A 24943-nucleotide genomic window follows, 5' to 3' on the forward strand; every position below is an offset into this window, starting at 1 on the left:
AGAGCCACCTTTTGCAGCAATTACAGCTGCAAGTCTCTTGGGGTACGTCTCTATAAGCTTGGCACATCTAGCCACTGGGATTTTTGCCCATTCTTCAAGGCTAAACTGCTCCAGTTCCTTCAAGTTGGATGGGTTCCGCTGGTGTACAGCAATCTTTAAGTCATAACCACAGATTCTCAATTGGATTGAGGTCTGGGCTTTGACAAGGCCATTCCAAGACATTTAAATGTTTCCCCTTAAACCACTCGAGTGTTGCTTCAGCAGTGTGGGTCATTGTTCTGCTGGAAGGTGAACCTCCGTCCAAGTCTCAAATATCTGGAAGATTGAAACAGGTTTCCCTCAAGAATTTCCCTGTATTTAGCGCCATCCATCATTCCTTCAATTCTGACCAGTTTCCCTGCTGATGTAAATCATCCCCACAGCATGATGCTGCCACCACCATGCTTCACTGTGGTTATGGTGTTCTCAGGGTGATGGAGGTGTTGGGTTTGCGCCAGACATAGCGTTTTCCTTGATGGCCAAAAAGCTAAATTTGAGTCTCATCTGACCAGAGTACCTTCTTCCATATGTTTGGGGAGTCTAACACTTGCCTTTTGACGAACACCAAACGTGTTTGCTTATTTGTTCTTTAAGCAAAGGATTTCTTCTGGCCACTCTTCTGTAAAGCCCAGCTCTGTGGAGTGTAAGGGGCTTCAAGTGGTCCTATGGACAGATACTTATCCGCTGTGGAGCTTTGCAGCTTCTTCAGGGTTATCTTTTGTCTCTTTGTTGCCTCTCTGATTAATTCCCTCCTTGCCTGGTCTGTGAGTTTTGGTGGGCGGTCCTCTCTTGGCAGGTTTGTTGTGGTGCCATATTCTTAAAATTTTTTAATAATGGATTTAATGTTGCTCCGTGGGATGTTCAAAGTCTCTGATATTATTTTATAACCCAACCCCGATCTGTACTTCTCCACAACTTTGTCCCTGACCTGTTTGGAGAGCTCCTTGGGTCTTCATGATGCCGCTTGCTTGGTGGTGCCCCTTGCTTAGTGGTGTTGCAGACTCTGGGGCCTTTCAGAACAGGTGTATATATACTGAGATCATGTGACAGATCATGTGACACTTAGATTGCACACAGGTGGACTTTATTTAACTAATTATGTGACTTCTGAAGGTAATTGGTTGCACCAGATCTTATTTAGAGGCTTCATAGCAAAGTGGGTAAATACACACCACCTTACATTTTTTTTATTTTTTATAATTTCACTTCACAAATTTGGACTCTTTTGTGTACGTCCATTACATGAAATCCCAATAAAAATCTATTTAAATTACAGGTTGTGATGAAACAAAATAGGAAAAACACCAAGGGGGATGAATACTTTTGTAAGGCACTGTAGTCGTTGAAAGATTGGTGTATGGTTGGTGATAAGTTGGTGTATGGTTGGTGATAAGTTAGTGTATGGTTGGTGTATGGTTGGTGATGAGTTGGTGTGTAGTCGTTGAAAGGTTGGTGATAAGTTGGTGTAAGGTTGGTGTATAGTTGGTGTATGGTTGTTGCAAGGTTGGTGTATGTTTGGTGATGAGTTGGTGTATAGTTGGTGTATGGTTGTTGTAAGGTTGGTGTATGGTTGGTGTATAGTTGGTGTAAGGTTGGTGTGTGGTTGGTGTATAGTTGGTGTAAGGTTGGTGTATGGTTGGTGTATAGTTGGTGTAAGGTTGGTGTATGGTTGGTGTATAGTTGGTGTAAGGTTGGTGTATAGTTGGTGTATGGTTGTTGCAAGGTTGGTGTATGTTTGGTGATGAGTTGGTGTATAGTTGGTGTATGGTTGTTGTAAGGTTGGTGTATGGTTGGTGTATGGTTGTTGTAAGGTTGGTGATAAGTTGGTGTAAGGTTTGTGTATAGTTGGTGTATGGTTGGTGATAAGTTGGTGTAAGGTTGGTGTATAGTTGCTGTATGGTTGTTGTAAGGTTGGTGTACGGTTGTTATTGGTGTTCCTCAGGGCTCAGTCTCTCAGCATCAGTGCATACACATACACAGTACGGTCACAGAGGGAGAAACAGCTGGCTGTATACTGTACGGAGGAAGACCTACGACAGGGTTTACCAGTGATGTACGGAGGAAGACCTACGACAGGGTTTACCAGTGATGCCGTTGTCTTACAACAGGTGGCTGTATACTGTACGGAGGAAGACCTACGACAGGGTTTACCAGTGATGCCGTTGTCTTACAACAGGTGGCTGTATACTGTACGGAGGAAGACCTACGACAGGGTTTACCAGTGATGCCGTTGTCTTACAACAGGTGGCTGTATACTGTACGGAGGAAGTGCAGAAGAAAGTCTCCTGTCTGATGTTTGGAGACGTCTTTCCCTTTGTTCTGAATCCAGGTCATTGAACGCCACGTTAGGGTCTTTACAACTTCCCAGATCTCCAGAGACAGGCGTTTGTTAAGCTGGACCTTTCCCCTTACTTCCTGTCCATCGAAACACGTTAAAAATATCCCCATGATTGAAATCAAATGGCTAACAGTAGAAAAAAAAAATATATAAAATAAAATAAACAAAGACTACAGGTGAAATCCCAAGTGTCTGGCACAGTGCACTGTGTGGTAACTAATGAATAAATACACAAAACATACATACTTTACATACGTGTACCTGAGCTCAGACCTATAGCACCTCTCTGACATCAGAGCACCAACAGACGGGGGGCTGACTCGCTGACACGCCAACCGCCCAACAGTCCGTCCCCCATTATTCAAAACTCAGAGACACCACATCATTAAGGTTTTCAGAGTTTCATAGTGCAAGTGAAATGTCTTTATCGTCTCACGGAAAGAACGTTCTTTAAATCCCCTTCAAGTTTAGTCCAGCTGCTCTCAGCTGCTGAACTTGGCGTGGACGATCACACGAGGCTTAGGTAGTGTTGGGGGTTGCTTAGGAACAGATCTGGGGGGGGGAGGGAAAGGGAGATAGATGTTAAAAGTGCATGTTAAGTATCACGTCCAGAAATTGAATGTGAATGGTTAGAAAACATAGTCTTGGCATGACTGGATGAATTGATTCATCTCAGAACGCTGAACAAAATCTAGCTTGACCAAAATCTTCCTTGGTTAGCCAGTAACAGTCTGTCAAGCGAGACTATAAGTTGATTGATCTAATGCTGGGTGTTGTCCAAACTATCTGGGACGCACCTGTTGTGGTGTGGAACAGGTCTCAGCGGCCTGGGGACACCGGGGACTGGTACAGGGATTGGGACACCGACAGCAATGGGGCTACGAATCAGATGACCACTCCTTCCGGGGGAGTTAGGGTTAGGGTTAGCAGGTAAAGGCTTCTGGGTATTCCTGCTCAGGGGGTAGGCAGGTAAAGGCTTCTGGGTATTCCTGCTCATTTGGTCGGCAGATAGAGGCTTTTGGATATTCCTGCCCAGGAGGTCGGCAGGTAGAGGCTTCTGGGTATTCCTGCCCAGGGGGTCGGTAGGTAGAGGCTTCTGGGGTGGACTTGGAATCTCCAAATTCTATTAAAGACAGACACACCGACAATCAATCAAAACAATCAATGAATGAAGGAATCAGTCTATCAAGCAAATCAAACCAACTCTTTATTGTCCCAATTGGAACATGCGTAAAGCAGTATTAAATCCAAAATGAGCCATGCTGATTAATTCAAAGCTTAATCTGAACTGAAAACGGATGGAATCAGTCGACTCAGATGATAACGTTGACCCACACACACCACCAGGGGGCGATCAAAGCCACCTAATTGTACCCCAGGTCTCATCTGAGCTCTGTCTGCCTGTATTACCACATCGACACCATTCCTTGGTCACCATGGCAGCCCTCCCTCCCTCCCCAGACAGACAGTATATATATATGTCCAAAATGGCACCCTATTCCCTATAGGGCCCTGGTCAAAAGTAGTGCACTATAAAGGGAATAGGGTGCCAGTAGTGCACTATATAGGGAATAGGGTGCCAGTAGTGCACTATATAGGGAATAGGGTGCCAGTAGTGCACTATATAGGGAATAGGGTGCCAGTAGTGCACTATATAGGGAATAGGGTGCCAGTAGTGCACTATATAGGGAATAGGGTGCCATTGAAGAATCAAGCAGCATGTGATGAAGATCCGTCATGTGTTACTAATCTACTGGAGAAGGATGACATCATGATTAACTGTCTGGCTGTTACCTACTGTACAGATGTTCCACATTCACACACACACTCAGACAGACAGACAGACAGAATAAAGAACACACACACACACACACACACACACACACACACACACATCGTTTCTCTAAGAAGGAAAGAGTGTTTAGATACTCCATACAGTACCATATAGTATCATACAGTACCATACCATACAGTACCATACAGTACCATACCATACAGTATCATACAGTACCGTACCATACAGTACCATACAGTATCATACCATACAGTATCATACAGTACCATACAGTACCATACCATACAGTACCATACAGTACCATATAGTATCATACAGTACCATACCATACAGTACCATACAGTACCATACCATACAGTATCATACAGTATCATACAGTACCATACAGTACCATACAGTATCATACAGTACCATACCATACAGTACCATACAGTACCATACCATACAGTACCATACAGTATCATACAGTACCATACAGTATCATACAGTACCATACCATACAGTACCATACAGTACCATACCATACAGTATCATACAGTATCATACAGTACCATACAGTACCATACAGTACCATACCATACAGTACCATACAGTACCATACCATACAGTACCATACAGTACCATATAGTACCATACCATACAGTATCATACAGTACCATACAGTACCATACAGTACCATATAGTATCATACCATACAGTACCATACAGTACCATACAGTACCATACAGTACCATACCATACAGTACCATATAGTACCATACCATACCATACAGTACCATACCATACAGTACCATATAGTACCATACCATACCATACAGTACCATACCATACAGTACCATACAGTACCATACCATACAGTATCATACAGTACCATACAGTACCATACAGTACCATACCATACAGTACCATACAGTGCCATACAGTACCATACCATACAGTACCATACAGTATCATACAGTACCATACCATACAGTACCATACAGTACCATACCATACAGTACCATACAGTACCGTACCATACAGTACCATACAGTACCATACCATACAGTACCATACAGTACCATACAGTACAGTACCATACCATATAGTACCATACAGTACCATACAGTACCATACCATACAGTACCATACAGTACCATACCATACAGTATCATACAGTACCATACAGTACCATACAGTACCATATAGTACCATACCATACAGTATCATACAGTACCATACAGTACCATACAGTACCATACCATACAGTACCATACAGTACCATACAGTACCATACCATACAGTACCATACAGTACCATACAGTACCATACCATACAGTACCATACCATACAGTACCATACAGTACCATACAGTACCATATAGTACCATACCATACAGTATCATACAGTACCATACAGTACCATACAGTACCATACCATACAGTACCATACAGTACCATACAGTACCATACCATACAGTACCATACAGTACCATACAGTACCATACCATACAGTACCATACCATACAGTACCATACAGTACCATACAGTACCATACCATACCATACCATACAGTACCATACCATACAGTACCATACCATACAGTACCATACAGTACCATACAGTATCATACAGTACCATACAGTACCATACAGTATCATACCATACAGTATCATACAGTACCATATAGTACCATACAGTACCATACAGTACCATATAGTACCAGTACCATACAGTATCATACAGTACCATACAGTACCATACAGTACCATATAGTATCATACCATACAGTATCATACCATACAGTACCATCATACAGTACCATACAGTATCATACAGTACCATATAGTACCATACCATACAGTACCATACAGTACCATACCATACCATACAGTACCATATAGTACCATACCATACAGTACCATACAGTACCATACAGTACCATACCATACAGTACCATACAGTATCATACAGTATCATACAGTACCATACAGTACCATACAGTACCATACCATACAGTATCATACCATACAGTATCATACAGTACCATACAGTACCATATAGTACCATACCATACAGTATCATACAGTACCATACAGTACCATACAGTACCATATAGTATCATACCATACAGTACCATACAGTACCATACCATACAGTACCATACAGTACCATACCATACAGTACCATACAGTACCATACAGTACCATACCATACAGTACCATATAGTACCATACCATACAGTACCATACAGTACCATACAGGACCATACCATACAGTACCATATAGTATCATACCATACAGTACCATACAGTACCATATAGTATCATACAGTACCATACAGTACCATACCATATAGTATCATACAGTACAGTACCATACAGTACCATACAGTACCATACAGTACCATATAGTATCATACCATACAGTACCATACAGTACTATAGCCTACAGTACCATACAGTACCATACAGTACCATACAGTATCATACCATACAGTACCATACAGTACTATAGCCTACAGTACCATACAGTACTATAGCATACAGTACCATACAGTACTATAGCATACAGTACCATATAGTACTATAGCATACAGTACTATAGCATACAGTACCATACCATATAGTATCATACCATACAGTATTACATTTATTTACATTTAAGTCATTTAGCAGACGCTCTTATCCAGAGCGACTTACAAATTGGTGCATTCACCTTATGACATCCAGTGGAACAGTAGTGCATGTAAATCTTTTAAGGGGGGTGAGAGGGATTACTTTATCCTATCCTAGGTATTCCTTAAAGAGGTGGGGTTTCAGGTGTCTCCGGAAGGTGGTGATTGACTCCGCTGTCCTGGCGTCGTGAGGGAGTTTGTTCCACCATTGGGGGGCCAGAGCAGCGAACAGTTTTGACTGGGCAGAGCGGGAACTGTACTTCCTCAGTGGTAGGGAGGCGAGCAGGCCAGAGGTGGATGAACGCAGTGCCCTTGTTTGGGTGTAGGGCCTGATCAGAGCCTGGAGGTAGTGAGGTGCCGTTCCCTTCACAGCTCCGTAGGCAAGCACCATGGTCTTGTAGCGGATGCGAGCTTCAACTGGAAGCCAGTGGAGAGAGCGGAGGAGCGGGGTGACGTGAGAGAACTTGGGAAGGTTGAACACCAGACGGGCTGCGGCGTTCTGGATGAGTTGTAGGGGTTTAATGGCACAGGCAGGGAGCCCAGCCAACAGCGAGTTGCAGTAATCCAGACGGGAGATGACAAGTGCCTGGATTAGGACCTGCGCCGCTTCCTGTGTGAGGCAGGGTCGTACTCTGCGGATGTTGTAGAGCATGAACCTACAGGAACGGGCCACCGCCTTGATGTTAGTTGAGAACGACAGGGTGTTGTCCAGGATCACGCCAAGGTTCTTAGCGCTCTGGGACGAGGACACAATGGAGTTGTCAACCGTGATGGCGAGATCATGGAACGGGCAGTCCTTCCCCGGGAGGAAGAGCAGCTCCGTCTTGCCGAGGTTCAGCTTGAGGTGGTGATCCGTCATCCACACTGATATGTCTGCCAGACATGCAGAGATGCGATTCGCCACCTGGTCATCAGAAGGGGGAAAGGAGAAGATTAATTGTGTGTCGTCTGCATAGCAATGATAGGAGAGACCATGTGAGGTTATGACAGAGCCAAGTGACTTGGTGTATAGCGAGAATAGGAGAGGGCCTAGAACAGAGCCCTGGGGGACACCAGTGGTGAGAGCACGTGGTGTGGAGACGGATTCTCGCCACGCCACCTGGTAGGAGCGACCTGTCAGGTAGGACGCAATCAAGCGTGGGCCGCGCCGGAGATGCCCAACTCGGAGAGGGTGGAGAGGAGGATCTGATGGTTCACAGTATCGAAGGCAGCCGATAGGTCTAGAAGGATGAGAGCAGAGGAGAGAGAGTTAGCTTTAGCAGTGCGGAGCGCCTCCGTGATACAGAGAAGAGCAGTCTCAGTTGAATGACTAGTCTTGAAACCTGACTGATATGGATCAAGAAGGTCATTCTGAGAGAGATAGCGGGAGAGCTGGCCAAGGACGGCACGTTCAAGAGTTTTGGAGAGAAAAGAAAGAAGGGATACTGGTCTGTAGTTGTTGACATCGGAGGGATCGAGTGTAGGTTTTTTCAGAAGGGGTGCAACTCTCGCTCTCTTGAAGACGGAAGGGACGTAGCCAGCGGTCAGGGATGAGTTGATGAGCGAGGTGAGGTAAGGGAGAAGGTCTCCGGAAATGGTCTGGAGAAGAGAGGAGGGATAGGGTCAAGCGGGCAGGTTGTTGGGCGGCCGGCCATCACAAGACGCGAGATTTCATCTGGAGAGAGGGGAGAAAGAGGTCAGAGCACAGGGTAGGGCAGTGTGAGCAGAACCAGCGGTGTCGTTTGACTTAGCAAACGAGGATCGGATGTCGTCGACCTTCTTTTCAAAATGGTTGACGAAGTCATCTGCAGAGAGGGAGGAGGGGGAGGGGAGGAGGATTCAGGAGGGAGGAGAAGGTGGCAAAGAGCTTCCTAGGGTTAGAGGCAGATGCTTGGAATTTAGACTGGTAGAAAGTGGCTTTAGCAGCAGAGAGAGAAGAGGAAAATGTAGAGAGGAGGGAGTGAAATGATGCCAGGTCCGCAGGGAGGCGAGTTTTCCTCCATTTCCGCTCGGCTGCCCGGAGCCCTGTTCTGTGAGCTCGCAATGAGTCGTCGAGCCACGGAGCGGGAGGGGAGGACCGAGCCGGCCTGGAGGATAGGGGACATAGAGAGTCAAAGGATGCAGAAAGGGAGGAGAGGAGGGTTGAGGAGGCAGAATCAGGAGATAGGTTGGAGAAGGTTTGAGCAGAGGGAAGAGATGATAGGATGGAAGAGGAGAGAGTAGCGGGGGAGAGAGAGCGAAGGTTGGGACGGCGCGATACCATCCGAGTAGGGGCAGTGTGGGAAGTGTTGGATGAGAGCGAGAGGGAAAAGGATACAAGGTAGTGGTCGGAGACTTGGAGGGAGTTGCAATGAGGTTAGTGGAAGAACAGCATCTAGTAAAGATGAGGTCGAGCGTATTTCCTGCCTTGTGAGTAGGGGGAAGGTGAGAGGGTGAGGTCAAAAGAGGAGAGGAGTGGAAAGAAGGAGGCAGAGAGGAATGAGTCAAAGGTAGACGTGGGGAGGTTAAAGTCGCCCAGAACTGTGAGAGGTGAGCCGTCCTCAGGAAAGGGGCATATCAAGGCATCAAGCTCATTGATGAACTCTCAGAGGAACCTGGAGGGCGATAAATGATAAGGATGTTAAGCTTGAAAGGGCTGGTAACTGTGACAGCATGGAATTCAAAGGAGGCGATAGACAGATGGGTAAGGGGAGAAAGAGAAATGACCACTTGGGAGAGATGAGGATCCCGGTGCCACCACCCCGCTGACCAGAAGCTCTCGGGGTGTGCGAGAACACGTGGGCAGACGAAGAGAGAGCAGTAGGAGTAGCAGTGTTGTCTGTGGTGATCCATGTTTCCGTCAGTGCCAAGAAGTCGAGGGACTGGAGGGAGGCATAGGCTGAGATGAACTCTGCCTTGTTGGCCGCAGAACGGCAGTTCCAGAGGCTACCGGAGACCTGGAACTCCACGTGGGTCGTGCGCGCTGGGACCACCAGATTAGGGTAGCCGCGGCCACGCGGTGTGGAGCGTTTGTATGGTCTGTGCAGAGAGGAGAGAACAGGGATAGACAGACACATAGTTGACAGGCTACACAGAGGCTACGCTAATGCAAAGGAGATTGGAATGACAAGTGGACTACACGTCTCGAGTGTTCAGAAAGTTAAGCTTACGTAGCAAGAATCTTATTGACAAAATGATTAAAATGATACAGTACTGCTGAAGTAGGCTAGCTGGCAGAGGCTGCGTTGTTGACTATGTAGGCTAGCTGGCAGTGGCTGCGTTGTTGACACTACACTAATCAAGTCGTTCCGTTGAGTGTAATAGTTTCTACTGTGCTGCTATTCGGGGCTAGCTGGCTAGCTAGCAGTGTTGATTACGTTACGTTGCGTTAAAAGAACGACAATAGCTGGCTAGCTAACCTAGGAAATCGCTCTAGACTACACAATTATCTTTGATACAAAGACGGCTATGTAGCTAGCTATGTAGCTAGCTACGATCAAACAAATCAAGCCGTTGTACTGTAATGAAATGAAATGAAAAATGTGATACTACCTGTGGAGCGAAGCGAAATGCGACCCCGGGTTGTTAAGTGCGGAAGTTCTGTTCGGTAGACGTTGGCTAGCTGTTGGCTAGCTAGCAGTGTCTCCTACGTTAAGGACGACAAATAGCTGGCTAGCTAACCTCGGTAAATTAAGATAATCACTCTAAAACTACACACTCTAAACTACACAATTATCTTGGATACGAAGACAGCAAAGACAACTATGTAGCTAGCTAACACTACACTAATCAAGTCGTTCAGTTGAGTGTAATAGTTGTGCTGCTAATCGGTAGACGGTGGACGTTAGCTAGCTGGCTAGCTGCAGGGCAGATAGCAGTGTAGACTGCGTTAGGACGACGAAATACGATAATTACGCAATTATCTATGATACAAAGACGGCTATGTAGCTAGCTAAGAAGAAATTGCTAAGATTAGACAAATCAAACCGTTGTACTATAATGAAATGTAATGAAATGTAATACTACCTGCGGACCGAGTGTGGATGCGACCGCTCGCTCCAACCCGGAAGTTCCAAGTATCATACAGTACTATAGCATACAGTACCATACAGTACTATAGCATACAGTACTATAGCATACAGTACCATACAGTGCCATACAGTACTATAGCATACAGTACCATACAGTACTATAGCATACAGTACCATACAGTACTATAGCATACAGTACCATACAGTATCATACCATACAGTACCATACCATACAGTATCATACCATACAGTACCATACAGTACCATACCATACAGTATCATACCATACAGTACCATACAGTATCATACCATACAGTACCATACAGTACCATACAGTATCATACCATACAGTACCATACAGTATCATACCATATGGTATCATACCATACAGTATCATACAGTACCATACTATACTATACAGTACCATACCATACAGTATCATACCATACAGTATCATACAGTATCATACAGTATCATACCATACAGTATCATACAGTATCATACCATACAGTATCGTACAGTATCATACCATACAGTATCATACCATACAGCATCATACCATACAGTACCATACAGTATCATACAGTATCATACCATACAGTACCATACAGTACCATACCATACAGTACCATACAGTATCATACAGTACCATACCATACAGTATCATACAGTATCATACAGATACCATACAGTATCATACAGTATCATACCATACAGTACCATACAGTACCATACAGTATCATACAGTATCATACAGTATCATACCATACAGTACCATACCATACAGTACCATACAGTATCATACAGTACCATACAGTACCATACAGTACCATACCATACAGTACCATACCATACAGTATCATACCATACAGTACCATACAGTACCATACAGTACCATACAGTATCATACCATACAGTACCATACAGTACCATACAGTACCATACCGTACAGTACCATACCATACAGTACCATACAGTATCATACAGTACCATACAGTACCATACAGTACCATACCATACAGTACCATACAGTACCATACAGTACCATACCATACAGTACCATACAGTACCATACAGTACCATACCATACAGTACCATACCATACAGTACCATACAGTATCATACAGTACCATACAGTACCATACAGTACCATACCATACAGTACCATACAGTACCATACAGTACCATACCATACAGTACCATACAGTATCATACAGTATCATACAGTACCATACAGTACCATACAGTACCATACCATACAGTACCATACAGTACCATACAGTACCATACCATATGACCTGGATTGGAACCTTAATTCAAAGCTTTTTCCTCAAACTGTCGATTTCCTTTTTATGTGAGATGGTTCAGCACCATCCTGAGACAATACTTTCATTTTCATCTAATTCTAATGTCTGTTTAAGTATTAAAATACAGGATAGAATCTTGCTTTGTTACAAGATTGCTCAAAACACAGACCCCTTACTATAATGCAGTGGTATTCAACTCTGACCCTACGAGATCTGGACCCTGCTTGTTGTCTGTTCTATCTGATCATTAATATCACCCCACCTGGTGTCCCAGGTCTAAATCAGGCCCTGATCATTAATATCACCCCACCTGGTGTCCCAGGTCTAAATCAGGCCCTGATCATTAATATCACCCACCTGGTGTCCCAGGTCTAAATCAGGCCCTGATGATTAATATCACCCCACCTGGTGTCCCAGGTCTAAATCAGGCCCTGATCATTAATATCACCCACCTGGTGTCCCAGGTCTAAATCAAGCCCTGATCATTAATATCACCCCACCTGGTGTCCCAGGTCTAAATCAGGCCCTGGTCGTTAATATCACCTCACCTGGTGTCCCAAGTCTAAATCAGGCCCTGATCATTAATATCACCTCACCTGGTGTCCCAGGTCTAAATCAGGCCCTGATCATTAATATCACCCACCTGGTGTCCCAGGTCTAAATCAGGCCCTGATCATTAATATCACTCACCTGGTGTCCCAGGTCTAAATCAGGCCCTGATCATTAATATCACCCAACTGGTGTCCCAGGTCTAAATAAGGCCCTGATAATTAATATCAACCCCACCTGGTGTCCCAGGTCTAAATCAGGCCCTGATAATTAATATCACCCCACCTGGTGTCCCAGGTCTAAATCAGGCCCTGGTCATTAATATCACCCACCTGGTGTCCCAGGTCTAAATCAGGCCCTGATCATTAATATCACCCCACCTGGTGTCCCAGGTCTAAATCAGGCCCTGGTCATTAATATCACCCCACCTGGTGTCCCAGGTCTAAATCAGGCCCTGGTCATTAATATCACCCACCTGGTGTCCCAGGTCTAAATCAGGCCCTGATCATTAATATCACCCTACCTGGTGTCCCAGGTCTAAATCAGGCCCTGATCATTAATATCACTCACCTGGTGTCCCAGGTCTAAATCAGGCCCTGATCATTAATATCACCCCACCTGGTGTCCCAGGTCTAAATCAGGCCCTGATCATTAATATCACCTCACCTAAATTGGTGTGCGTTTCCTTCGCCTTTACCTTAATACCACCTATCTGGTGTCGCAGGTCTAAGTCAGGCCCTGGTCATTAATATCACCCCACCTGGTGTCGCAGGTCTAAATCAGGCCCTGATCAGAGGGGAACAATGGGAAAAAAAAACCCGCAGTGGAACTGTCTTGGCGGTCCATAGTTGAGTTGGAGGGCTATAGTGGATATGTCGCCAGGCCAAGCTCAGTACAGCCTGGTTTGTCTCGACTCAGTTTCTGCTCAGTAATGTCAAAAGCCCTTGAGTGAAGTTGGCTGGTTTTACAGCGGGGCGGTCGCTCTGTCTCATCGGGAATATCACAAGCTTCACACGTTTTTGTTTTTGTTTTTGAGAGGTTTCTATACCCCTGAAAACTTTTGTGACGCTTTGAGGGCTTTCGTTACGCTGCCATCCAATCAAGTGATCGTAAAGTGGTTATGTTCCCCCTTCGGTTCCACTATTGCCAAGAGCTGTGGGACGAGGGAAAACGAGCACATTACAAAGGCTCTTTCTCCATGAAGGCTACTGAAGGTTCTGTGAAGGTTACTGAAGGGTCTGTGAAGGCTACTGAAGATTCTGTGAAGGCTACTGAAGGTTCTGTGAAGGTTACTGAAGGTTCTGTGAAGGCTACTGAAGGTTCTGTGAAGGTTCTGTGAAGGCTACTGAAGGTTCTGTGAAGCCTACTGAAGGTTCTGTGAAGGCTACTGAAGGTTCTGTGAAGCCTACTGAAGGTTCTGTGAAGGTTACTGAAGGGTCTGTGAAGGCTACTGAAGGTTCTGTGAAGGTTACTGAAGGGTGTGTGAAGGGCTACTGAAAATTCTGTGAAGGTTACTGAAGGTTCTGTGAAGGCTACTGAAGGTTCTGTGAAGTCTACTGAAGGTTCTGTGAATGCTACTGAAGGTTCTGTGAAGTCTACTGAAGGTTCTGTGAAGGCTACTGAAGGTTCTGTGAAGGTTACTGAAGGTTCTGTGAAGGCTACTGAAGGTTCTGTGAAGGTTACTGTTGAACAACTACTAATCGGAAAAACATTTGCAGCCGGTATCGTCACGCACGGACGGACGATTTGAGTACGATCCAAAATACAGGCTACAGTGTCTAATGGGGAAGACAAAATGAATCCAGGTCAAAATACAGGCTACAGTGTCAAATGGGGAAGACAAAATGAATCCAGGCCAAAATACAGGCTACAGTGTCAAATGGGGAAGACAAAATGAATCCAGGTCAAAATACAGGCTACAGTGTCAAATGGGGAAGACAAAATGAATCCAGGCCAAAATACAGGCTACAGTGTCTAATGGGGAAGACAAAATGAATCCAGGTCAAAATACAGGCTACAGTGTCAAATGGGGAACACAAAATGAATCCAGGTCAAAATACAGGCTACAGTGTCTAATGGGGAAGACAAAATGAATCCAGGTCAAAATACAGGCTACAGTGTCTAATGGGGAAGACAAAATGAATCCAGGTCAAAATACAGGCTACAGTGTCAAATGGGGAAGACAAAATGAATCCAGGTCAAACTACAGGCTACAGTGTCTAATGGGGAAGACAAAATGAATCCAGGTCAAAATACAGGCTACAGTGTCTAATGGGGAAGACAAAATGAATCCAGGTCCAAATACAGGCTACAGTGTCTAATGGGGAAGACAAAATGAATCCAGGTCAAAATACAGGCTACAGTGTCTAATGGGGAAGACAAAATGAATCCAGGTCAAAATACAGGCTACAGTGTCTAATGGGGAAGACACAATGAATCCAGGTCAAAATACAGGCTACAGTGTCTAATGGGGAAGACAAAATGAATCCAGGTCAAAATACAGGCTACAGTGTCTAATGGGGAAGACAAAATGAATCCAGGTCAAAATACAGGCTACAGTGTCAAATGGGGAAGACAAAATGAATCCAGGTCAAAAGGAAAGTCTGATGGGACCCAGACATAAACCTGTGACTGTGAATGCAGTGGTAACTGAACAGCACTCTTACCATTCATCTTGTTCCTGAGTTAGAGCCTAGTGGGCAAAACTGGTTCAAATGAGGCTTTTCACAATAAGGGTCTTTTTAACAGCAAAACGGGCTCAAATGAGGCTTTCCACAATAAGGGTCTTTTTAACAGCAAAACGGGCTCAAAAGATGAATCGTCAAGCAGTTTTCCACTAGGATGGACACAGACAGCGTCTTTACTGAATACCCCCATAGACACCCCATAGCCCTGGCTAAGCTGCCCCCAGCTGAGAGGCTCTTCTTGGGAAGAGTCAGCAGCCTGGTCAGCCTCCCTGGAGCTCCTAGGTCTGGAGCTGGACCAAACATCTGTTACTGCTACAGGATAGGGGTTGGATCGGACTAGCAGTTCGACCACGACTACAGGCCTTGCTTATTAATGCTCGAAACCATTGGATTTTCTGGAGAAGCAACAGTTGAAAGGGAAGGCCTGTCTAAGCCTGTCTCTTGTGCAGTGAGATATGGTATAGTCCAGTGAGTTAGCCAGAACTGAACACATGTTCTGATTTGTTGTGGAAACCAAGTGTCCAGTTTAGAACCGTGGACATTCTAGAACTGGGAAACCAAGTGTCCAGTTTAGAACCGTGGACATTCTAGAACTGGGAAACCAAGTGTCCAGTTTAGAACCGTGGACATTCTAGAACTGGGAAACCAAGTGTCCAGTTTAGAACCGTGGACATTCTAGAACTGGGAAACCAAGTGTCCAGTTTAGACCCGTGGACATTCTAGAACTGGGAAACCAAGTGTCCAGTTTAGAACCGTGGACATTCTAGAACTGGAATTTCCCCGCCGGAACTCGGAACACCGGAGACAACATTCTACTGCAGTAAAGTGGGCCGTTCTGACAGCTTTATCCAACATTTAGTTTGATATGGCTCAACTCAATTTACCACGTCTATTTATGCGAAGCTCGTTCCAGACTATAAATCAATAAACGCCGTCTGTCTCCTCAACACACACTGTCATTAATCTCATCTTCTCTTACATTTACAATCTGGGAATCTGTTCAAAAGTCATTTAATACATGTTTTGCTGTATCTACCCATAAAGAACAGAATCCCAGATCGCAGCTTTAATGATGCTTGATGATACTTCAATAGACAGGCCTCGGGTCTGCTATGACCTCTAAATGACCTTCTGTTCATCATGGCAGGAGTTAACGTCTCATTAACGCTTTAACACACTGCTAATGAGCCTGATGTGTCCTAATGATGAGACACACGCACACACACACACACACACACACACACACACACACACACACACACACACACACACACACACACACACACACACACACACAGAAATGCTGTGGTATTGTGGATTTTATATTATACACGTGTAGTCAAATCAAATTCCAGAGTAATGATGTAATGTGTTATTGATGATGTAGGCTGTTGTTGATATAACTGTGTTTAAACCCTGTTTGGACCACAGGTAGAGTTGGAGCTGTTTATATGTTTATATATTCTTATTCCACACCTCCATGTACCTCTAGTCTGATAGAAACCTCCTCTAGTCTGATAGAAACCTCCTCTAGTCTGATAGAAACCTCCATGTCCCTCTAGTCTGAGAGAAACCTCCTCTAGTCTGATAGAAACCTCCTCTAGTCTGATAGAAACCTCCTCTAGTCTGATAGAAACCTCCTCTAGTCTGATAGAAACCTCCATGTCCCTCTAGTCTGATAGAAACCTCCATGTACCTCTAGTCTGATAGAAACCTCCTCTATTCTGATAGAAATCTCCTCTAGTCTGATAGAAACCTCCTCTAGTCTGATAGAAACCTCCTCTAGTCTGATAGAAACCTCCTCTAGTCTGATAGAAACCTCCTCTAGTCTGATAGAAACCTCCTCTAGTCTGATAGAAACCTCCTCTAGTCTGATTTTCCAGAAACAGTTTAACCAGCTCTGTTTCTCCTCATAGCCACTCCCCTGTATACAACTCCCCTGTGTTCTGGCAGGACTACAACCCTGGTTAACCTGGCAACTCCCCTGCGTTCTGGCAGTACTACAACCCTGGTTAACCTGGCCTGTATACAACTCCCCTGCGCTCTGGCAGTACTACAACCCTGGTTAACCTGGTCTGTATACAACTCCCCTGTGCTCTGGCAGGACTACAACCCTGGTTAACCTGGCCTGAAAACAACTCCCGAGTGGCGCAAGACATCTCAGTCACTACAGACCCTGGTTCGTTTCCAGGCTGTATCACAACCGAACGTGGTTACGAGTCCCATAGGGCGGCATATTATTGGCCCAGCGTCGTCCGGGTTTGGCCGGGTTAGGCTGTCATTGTAAATAAGAATTTGTTCTTAACTAACTTTCCTAGTTAAATAAAAAACTGTCAACACACAATGTTTTATAGGACACACAAGACCTGTGGAATGAGAACAGGCCATCACACTGACTGTGGAGCAGTAGGCTCCTGTTCTTCAATAAGCCCTGTGGAAGGAGAACAGGCCATCACACTCCCTCACTTAGACCATCCTCCACTCCCTCACTTAGACCATCCTCCACTCCCTCACCTAGACCATCCTCCACTCCCTCACCTAGATCATCCTCCACTCCCTCACTTAGACCATCCTCCACTCCCTCACCTAGATCATCCTCCACTCCCTCACTTAGACCATCCTCCACTCCCTCACCTAGATCATCCTCCACTCCCTCACAAAGACCATCCTCCACTCCCTCACAAAGACCATCCTCCACTCCCTCACCTAGACCATCCTCCACTCCCTCACAAAGACCATCCTCCACTCCCTCACAAAGACCATCCTCCACTCCCTCACCAATACCATCCTCCACTCCCTCACCTAGACCATCCTCCACTCCCTCACAAAGACCATCCTCCACTCCCTCACCTAGACCATCCTCCACTCCCTCACCTAGATCATCCTCCACTCCCTCACCTAGACCATCCTCCACTCCCTCACCTAGACCATCCTCCACTCCCTCACCTAGATCATCCTCCACTCCCTCACCTAGACCATCCTCCACTCCCTCACCTAGACCATCCTCCACTCCCTCACCAATACCATCCTCCACTCCCTCACCTAGACCATCCTCCACTCCCTCACCTAGACCATCCTCCACTCCCTCACCTAGACCATCCTCCACTCCCTCACCAATACCATCCTCCACTCCCTCACAAAGACCATCCTCCACTCCCTCACAAAGACCATCCTCCACTCCCTCACCAATACCATCCTCCACTCCCTCACCTAGACCATCCTCCACTCCCTCACCTAGACCATCCTCCACTCCCTCACCTAGACCATCCTCCACTCCCTCACCAATACCATCCTCCACTCCCTCACAAAGACCATCCTCCACTCCCTCACAAAGACCATCCTCCACTCCCTCACCTAGACCATCCTCCACTCCCTCACAAAGACCATCCTCCACTCCCTCACAAAGACCATCCTCCACTCCCTCACCAAGACCATCCTCCACTCCCTCACCTAGACCATCCTCCACTCCCTCACCTAGACCATCCTCCACTCCCTCACCAAACCATCCTCCACTCCCTCACAAAGACCATCCTCCACTCCCTCACTTAGACCATCCTCCAGTCCCTCACCTAGACCATCCTCCACTCCCTCACCTAGACCATCCTCCACTCCCTCACCTAGATCATCCTCCACTCCCTCACCTAGACCATCCTCCACTCCCTCACCTAGATCATCCTCCACTCCCTCACCTAGACCATCCTCCACTCCCTCACCTAGACCATCCTCCACTCCCTCACCAATACCATCCTCCACTCCCTCACCTAGACCATCCTCCACTCCCTCACCTAGACCATCCTCCACTCCCTCACCTAGACCATCCTCCACTCCCTCACAAAGACCATCCTCCACTCCCTCACCTAGACCATCCTCCACTCCCTCACCTAGATCATCCTCCACTCCCTCACCTAGACCATCCTCCACTCCCTCACCTAGACCATCCTCCACTCCCTCACCTAGATCATCCTCCACTCCTCACCTAGACCATCCTCCACTCCTCACCTAGACCATCCTCCACTCCCTCACCAATACCATCCTCCACTCCTCACCTAGACCATCCTCCACTCCCTCACCTAGACCATCCTCCACTCCCTCACCTAGACCATCCTCCACTCCCTCACCAATACCATCCTCCACTCCCTCACAAAGACCATCCTCCACTCCCTCACAAAGACCATCCTCCACTCCCTCACAAAGACCATCCTCCACTCCCTCACCAATACCATCCTCCACTCCCTCACCTAGACCATCCTCCACTCCCTCACCTAGACCATCCTCCACTCCCTCACCTAGACCATCCTCCACTCCCTCACCAATACCATCCTCCACTCCCTCACAAAGACCATCCTCCACTCCCTCACAAAGACCATCCTCCACTCCCTCACCTAGACCATCCTCCACTCCCTCACAAAGACCATCCTCCACTCCCTCACCAATACCATCCTCCACTCCCTCACAAAGACCATCCTCCACTCCCTCACAAAGACCATCCTCCACTCCCTCACCTAGACCATCCTCCACTCCCTCACAAAGACCATCCTCCACTCCCTCACAAAGACCATCCTCCACTCCCTCACCAAGACCATCCTCCACTCCCTCACCTAGACCATCCTCCACTCCCTCACCTAGACCATCCTCCACTCCCTCACCAAACCATCCTCCACTCCCTCACAAAGACCATCCTCCACTCCCTCACTTAGACCATCCTCCAGTCCCTCACCTAGACCATCCTCCACTCCCCTCACCTAGACCATCCTCCACTCCCTCACCTAGATCATCCTCCACTCCCTCACCTAGACCATCCTCCACTCCCTCACCTAGACCATCCTCCACTCCCTCACCTAGATCATCCTCCACTCCCTCACCTAGACCATCCTCCACTCCCTCACCTAGACCATCCTCCACTCCCTCACCAATACCATCCTCCACTCCCTCACCTAGACCATCCTCCACTCCCTCACCTAGACCATCCTCCACTCCCTCACCTAGACCATCCTCCACTCCCTCACCAATACCATCCTCCACTCCCTCACAAATACCATCCTCCACTCCCTCACCAAGACCATCCTCCACTCCCTCACCTAGACCATCCTCCAATCCCTCACCAAGACCATCCTCCACTCCCTCACAAAGACCATCCTCCACTCCCTCACCTAGACCATCCTCCACTCCCTCACAAAGACCATCCTCCACTCCCTCACCTAGACCATCCTCCACTCCCTCACCTAGACCATCCTCCACTCCCTCACCAAGACCATCCTCCACTCCCTCACCAATACCATCCTCCACTCCCTCACCTAGACCATCCTCCACTCCCTCACCAAGACCATCCTCCACTCCCTCACCTAGACCATCCTCCACTCCCTCACCAATACCATCCTCCACTCCCTCACCAATACCATCCTCCACTCCCTCACCTAGACCATCCTCTTCTCCCTCACCAATACCATCCTCCACTCCCTCACCAAGACCATCCTTCACTCCCTCACCAAGACCATCCTCCACTCCCTCACTTAGACCATCCTGCACTCCCTCACCTAGACCATCCTCCACTCCCTCACCAAGACCATCCTCCACTCCCTCACCTAGACCATCCTCCACTCCCTCACCAATACCATCCTCCACTCCCTCACCAATACCATCCTCCACTCCCTCACCTAGACCATCCTCTTCTCCCTCACCAATACCATCCTCCACTCCCTCACCAAGACCATCCTTCACTCCCTCACCAAGACCATCCTCCACTCCCTCACTTAGACCATCCTGCACTCCCTCACCTAGACCATCCTCCACTCCCTCACCAAGACCATCCTCCACTCCCTCACCTAGACCATCCTCCACTCCCTCACCTAGACCATCCTCCACTCCCTCACCTAGACCATCCTCCACTTCCTCATGAAGACCATCCTCCACTCCCTCACCTAGACCATCCTCCACTTCCTCATGAAGACCATCCTCCACTCCCTCACCAGGACCATCCTCCAGTCACTTAGAGTTAGTTCTCTAGATTCCCTGGGCTAAGGTTAGAGTTAGTTCTCTAGATTCCCTGGGTAAGGGATAGATCCCTGGATTCCCTGGGTTAAGGGTTAGTTCTCTAGATTCCCTGGGTTAAGGTTAGAGTTCGTTCTCTAGATTCCCTGGGTAAGGGATAGATCCCTGGATTCCCTGGGTTAAGGGTTAGTTCTCTAGATTCCCTGGGTTAAGGTTAGTTCCCTGGATTCCCTGGGTTAGGATTAGTTCCCTGGATTCCCTGGGTTAGGATTAGTTCCCTGGATTACCTGGGTTAGGATTAGTTCCCTAGATTCCCTGGGTCCTCATTCAGGTACAATATCAAAGAGAGTCAGACCATCCTCGCTCAATGACCCCCCCCCCCCCACACACACACACACACTGCCTCACCAAGACCATCCTGCAGGAGTTATGTTGCTGTGGCACACTGCGAAACGATGCCCCTCTGGGCGGAGCCTGGGTGTGGCTGTGGGCATGTCACTGTCCAGGGGGAGGCAGGGCTCGGTGAGGAGGGGGAGCAGGTGGTCTGGGCTGTCCTGGTCCATGGGGAGGCAGGGCTCGGTGAGGAGGGGGAGCAGGTGGTCTGGGCTGTCCTGGTCCATGGGGAGGCAGGGCTCGGTGAGGAGGGGAGTAGGTGGTCTGGGCTGTCCTGGTCCAGGGACGGACGTAGGGGACAGGGGGACGGGGTGACTGAGGTGAACAGGAGAGCACTGGGGTAGTCTTCGCTGGCTGTGGGAGGGGTAGGGCTGTCCAGGGGGTGTTGGTTTTGGGGAGGAGGCTGTGGAGAGACGGATGCAGAATCACAGACACATCAATCAGAAACGGGGTCATATTCATTAGTACCCACTGCATTAAAATGTGTTTCAATGGAAATTGAAAATGAGTTTCTTATTGGATAAGTTCAGGTATTCCCTCCTGTTTCAGTGTGTTTTCCTCCATTTGGTGCCTAATGAACACAACCCAGAACAGAAACAGACCAGAGCAGAACCTCCTGGAAGTCTGTTTCATATCATCAGCTGTCATGTCAAATCTCCATCATTCTACCTCCCCTCTCCTTCACCTCCTCTAATCTCCTCCCCCTCTCCTTCACCTCCTCCACTCCCCTCTCCACTCCTCCTCCTCTCCATCTCATCTCCACTCCTCCTCCTCTCCTTCACCTCCTCTCCACTCGTCCTCCTCTCCTTCACCTCCTCTCCACTCCTCCCCTCTCCATCTCCTCTCCTCTCCACTCCTCCCCCTCTCCTTCATCTCCTCTCCACTCCTCCCCCTCTCCTTCATCTCCTCCCCTCTCCACTCCCCCTCCTCCCCTCTCATTTTCTCTCCTCTCCTCCCTCTCTTCTCCATTCCTATCCTATCCTCACACTGTTATAAATCACAACATTTCCTCTAGTCCATTAAGCATTCCCTGGGTTAGAGTTAGAGTTAGTTCTGATTCCCTGGGTTAGGATTAGTTCCCTGGATTCCCTGGGTTAGGATTAGTTCCCTGGATTCACTGGGTAAGGGTTAGTTCCCTGGATTCCTGGGTTAGGATTAGTTCCCTGATTCCCGGGGTTAGGATTAGTTCCTGGATTCCTGGGTTAGGATTAGTTCCCTGGATTCCCTGGGTCCTCATTCAGGAACAATATCAAAGAGAGAGAGAGAGAGAGACAGGGACGCCTGACCTAGACCACACAGCTATGATATCAGGAGTTTTTTTTTGGGGGACTAAAAATGTATTCCACACAGTCACAAACACACCTCTCCCCCATAACACTGAACAGCTCCTGACCTGACCTGAACCCTGCTCACATCAAACAGACCTCTCATCCTCTTACCTCCTCTGAGTCCAAAATGGCACCCTATTCCCTACACTACAGGACTGGACACTAAAACCAGACACTACAGGACCAGACACTACAGGAAGGGTCACTAAAACCAGACACTACAGGACCAGACACTACAGGACCAGACACTACAGAACCAGACACTACAGGACCAGATACTACATGACCAGACACTACAGGACCAGACACTACAGGACCAGACACTACAGAACCAGACACTACAGAACCAGACACTACAGGACCAGACACTACAGGACCAGACACTACAGGACCAGACACTACAGGACCAGACACTACAGGACCAGACACTACAGGACTAGACACTACAGGACCAGACACTACAGGACCAGACACTACAGGACCAGACACTACAGGACCAGACACTACAGGACCAGACACTACAGAACCAGACACTACAGAACCAGACACTACAGGACCAGACACTACAGGACCAGACACTACAGGACCAGACACTACAGGACCAGACACTACAGAACCAGACACTACAGGACCAGACACTACAGGACCAGACACTACAGGACCAGACACTACAGGACCAGAGACTACAGGACCAGACACTACAGGACCAGACACTACAGGACCAGACACTACAGGACCAGACACTACAGAACGGATCACTAAAACCAGACACTACAGGATCAGACACTACAGGACCAGACACTACAGGACCAGACACTACAGGACCAGACACTACAGGACTAGACACTACAGGACCAGACACTACAGGACCAGACACTACATGACCAGACACTACAGGACTAGACACTACAGGACCAGACACTACAGGACCAGACACTACAGGACCAGACACTACAGGACCAGACACTACAGGACCAGACACTACAGGACCAGACACTACAGGACCAGACACCACAGGACCAGACACTACAGGACCAGACACTACAGGACCAGACACTACAGGACCAGACTCTACAGGACCAGACACTACAGGACCAGACACTACAGGACCAGACACTACAGAACGGGTCACTAAAACCAGACACTACAGAACTGGTCACTAAAACCTTGCCAGAAGGTCTATGCATATGTCCCAAAATGTAACACACGTCAACTCAACTTTTTCCTTTTATCCTGCCTGAGTTCCTTCAACTCAATACATCAGTTCTGTTTCAGTTGAAATCACTCAATCATATCCTGCCATGTCAACAACAAAAAGTTATTTGAGTTATTTGAATTTACAGGGTACTGATCGATTCAATCTGAATCGGAACTGAAGCTTTGTAATTCACCTGAATATAACACTCTGTTGTTCACGTATCGTTTTGTTATGCTCAGCCTGAATATAACACTCTTTTGTTGTTAACGATCAGCCTGAATATAACACTATCAGCCTGAATATAACACTCTTTTGTTGTTAACGTATCAGCCTGAATATAACACTCTGTTGTTGTTAACGTATCAGCCTGAATATAACACTCTGTTGTTGTTAACGTATCAGCCTGAATATAACACTCTGTTGTTGTTAACGTGTCAGCCTGAATATAACACTCTGTTGTTGTTAACGTATCAGCCTGAATATAACACTCTGTTGTTAGTTAACGTTCAGCCTGAATATAACACTGTAACTCTGTTGTTGTTAACGATCAGCCTGAATATAACACTCTGTTGTTATCAGTTAACACGTTGTTATCAGCCTGAATATAACACTCTGTTGTTGTTAACGTATCAGCCTGAATATAACACTCTGTTGTTGTTAACGTATCAGCCTGAATA

At 47.0% G+C, this 24943-nt stretch overlaps 2 protein-coding genes across 3 annotated transcripts in view; both read right to left on the minus strand.

The window, feature by feature from the left end:
* Nucleotides 1-1106: 1106 nt before the first annotated feature.
* Nucleotides 1107-22116, minus strand: LOC135563930 (uncharacterized). 2 transcript variants are annotated; one of them, XR_010460647.1, is made up of 4 exons: nt 21756-22116; nt 3175-3500; nt 2107-2929; nt 1107-2069 (listed from the first exon to the last, which is right to left on the minus strand). XR_010460647.1 is itself a non-coding variant. In XM_065007812.1 (3 exons), exons 1-3 carry the CDS (start codon nt 21762-21764, stop codon nt 2860-2862), a joined length of 405 nt encoding a protein of 134 aa, XP_064863884.1. In that variant the 5' UTR covers nt 21765-22116; the 3' UTR covers nt 1107-2859. The 2 variants fall into 2 exon arrangements, 1 of the variants encoding a protein (XP_064863884.1); XM_065007812.1 differs by having other exon boundaries at nt 1107-2929.
* Nucleotides 21775-24943, minus strand: part of LOC115122926 (uncharacterized) — a 45221-nt gene continuing 42052 nt past the window's right edge. Inside the window, exon 7 of the mRNA XM_065008430.1 lies at nt 21775-22143. Coding sequence (XP_064864502.1) covers nt 21775-22143 — 369 coding nt within the window. The remainder of the gene's footprint in view (nt 22144-24943) is intronic.

This window comes from Oncorhynchus nerka, linkage group LG23 (assembly GCF_034236695.1).
Source record: "Oncorhynchus nerka isolate Pitt River linkage group LG23, Oner_Uvic_2.0, whole genome shotgun sequence".
Classification (NCBI taxonomy): Eukaryota; Metazoa; Chordata; class Actinopteri; order Salmoniformes; family Salmonidae; genus Oncorhynchus; species Oncorhynchus nerka.

Excerpts from the sequence above, each read along its gene's own strand:
- LOC135563930 (XM_065007812.1), bottom strand. Across the intron at positions 2,930-3,174 it reads CCTGTTCCACACCACAACAG|ATCTGTTCCTAAGCAACCCC; the intron begins GTGCGTCCCAGA and ends TCCCCCCCCCAG.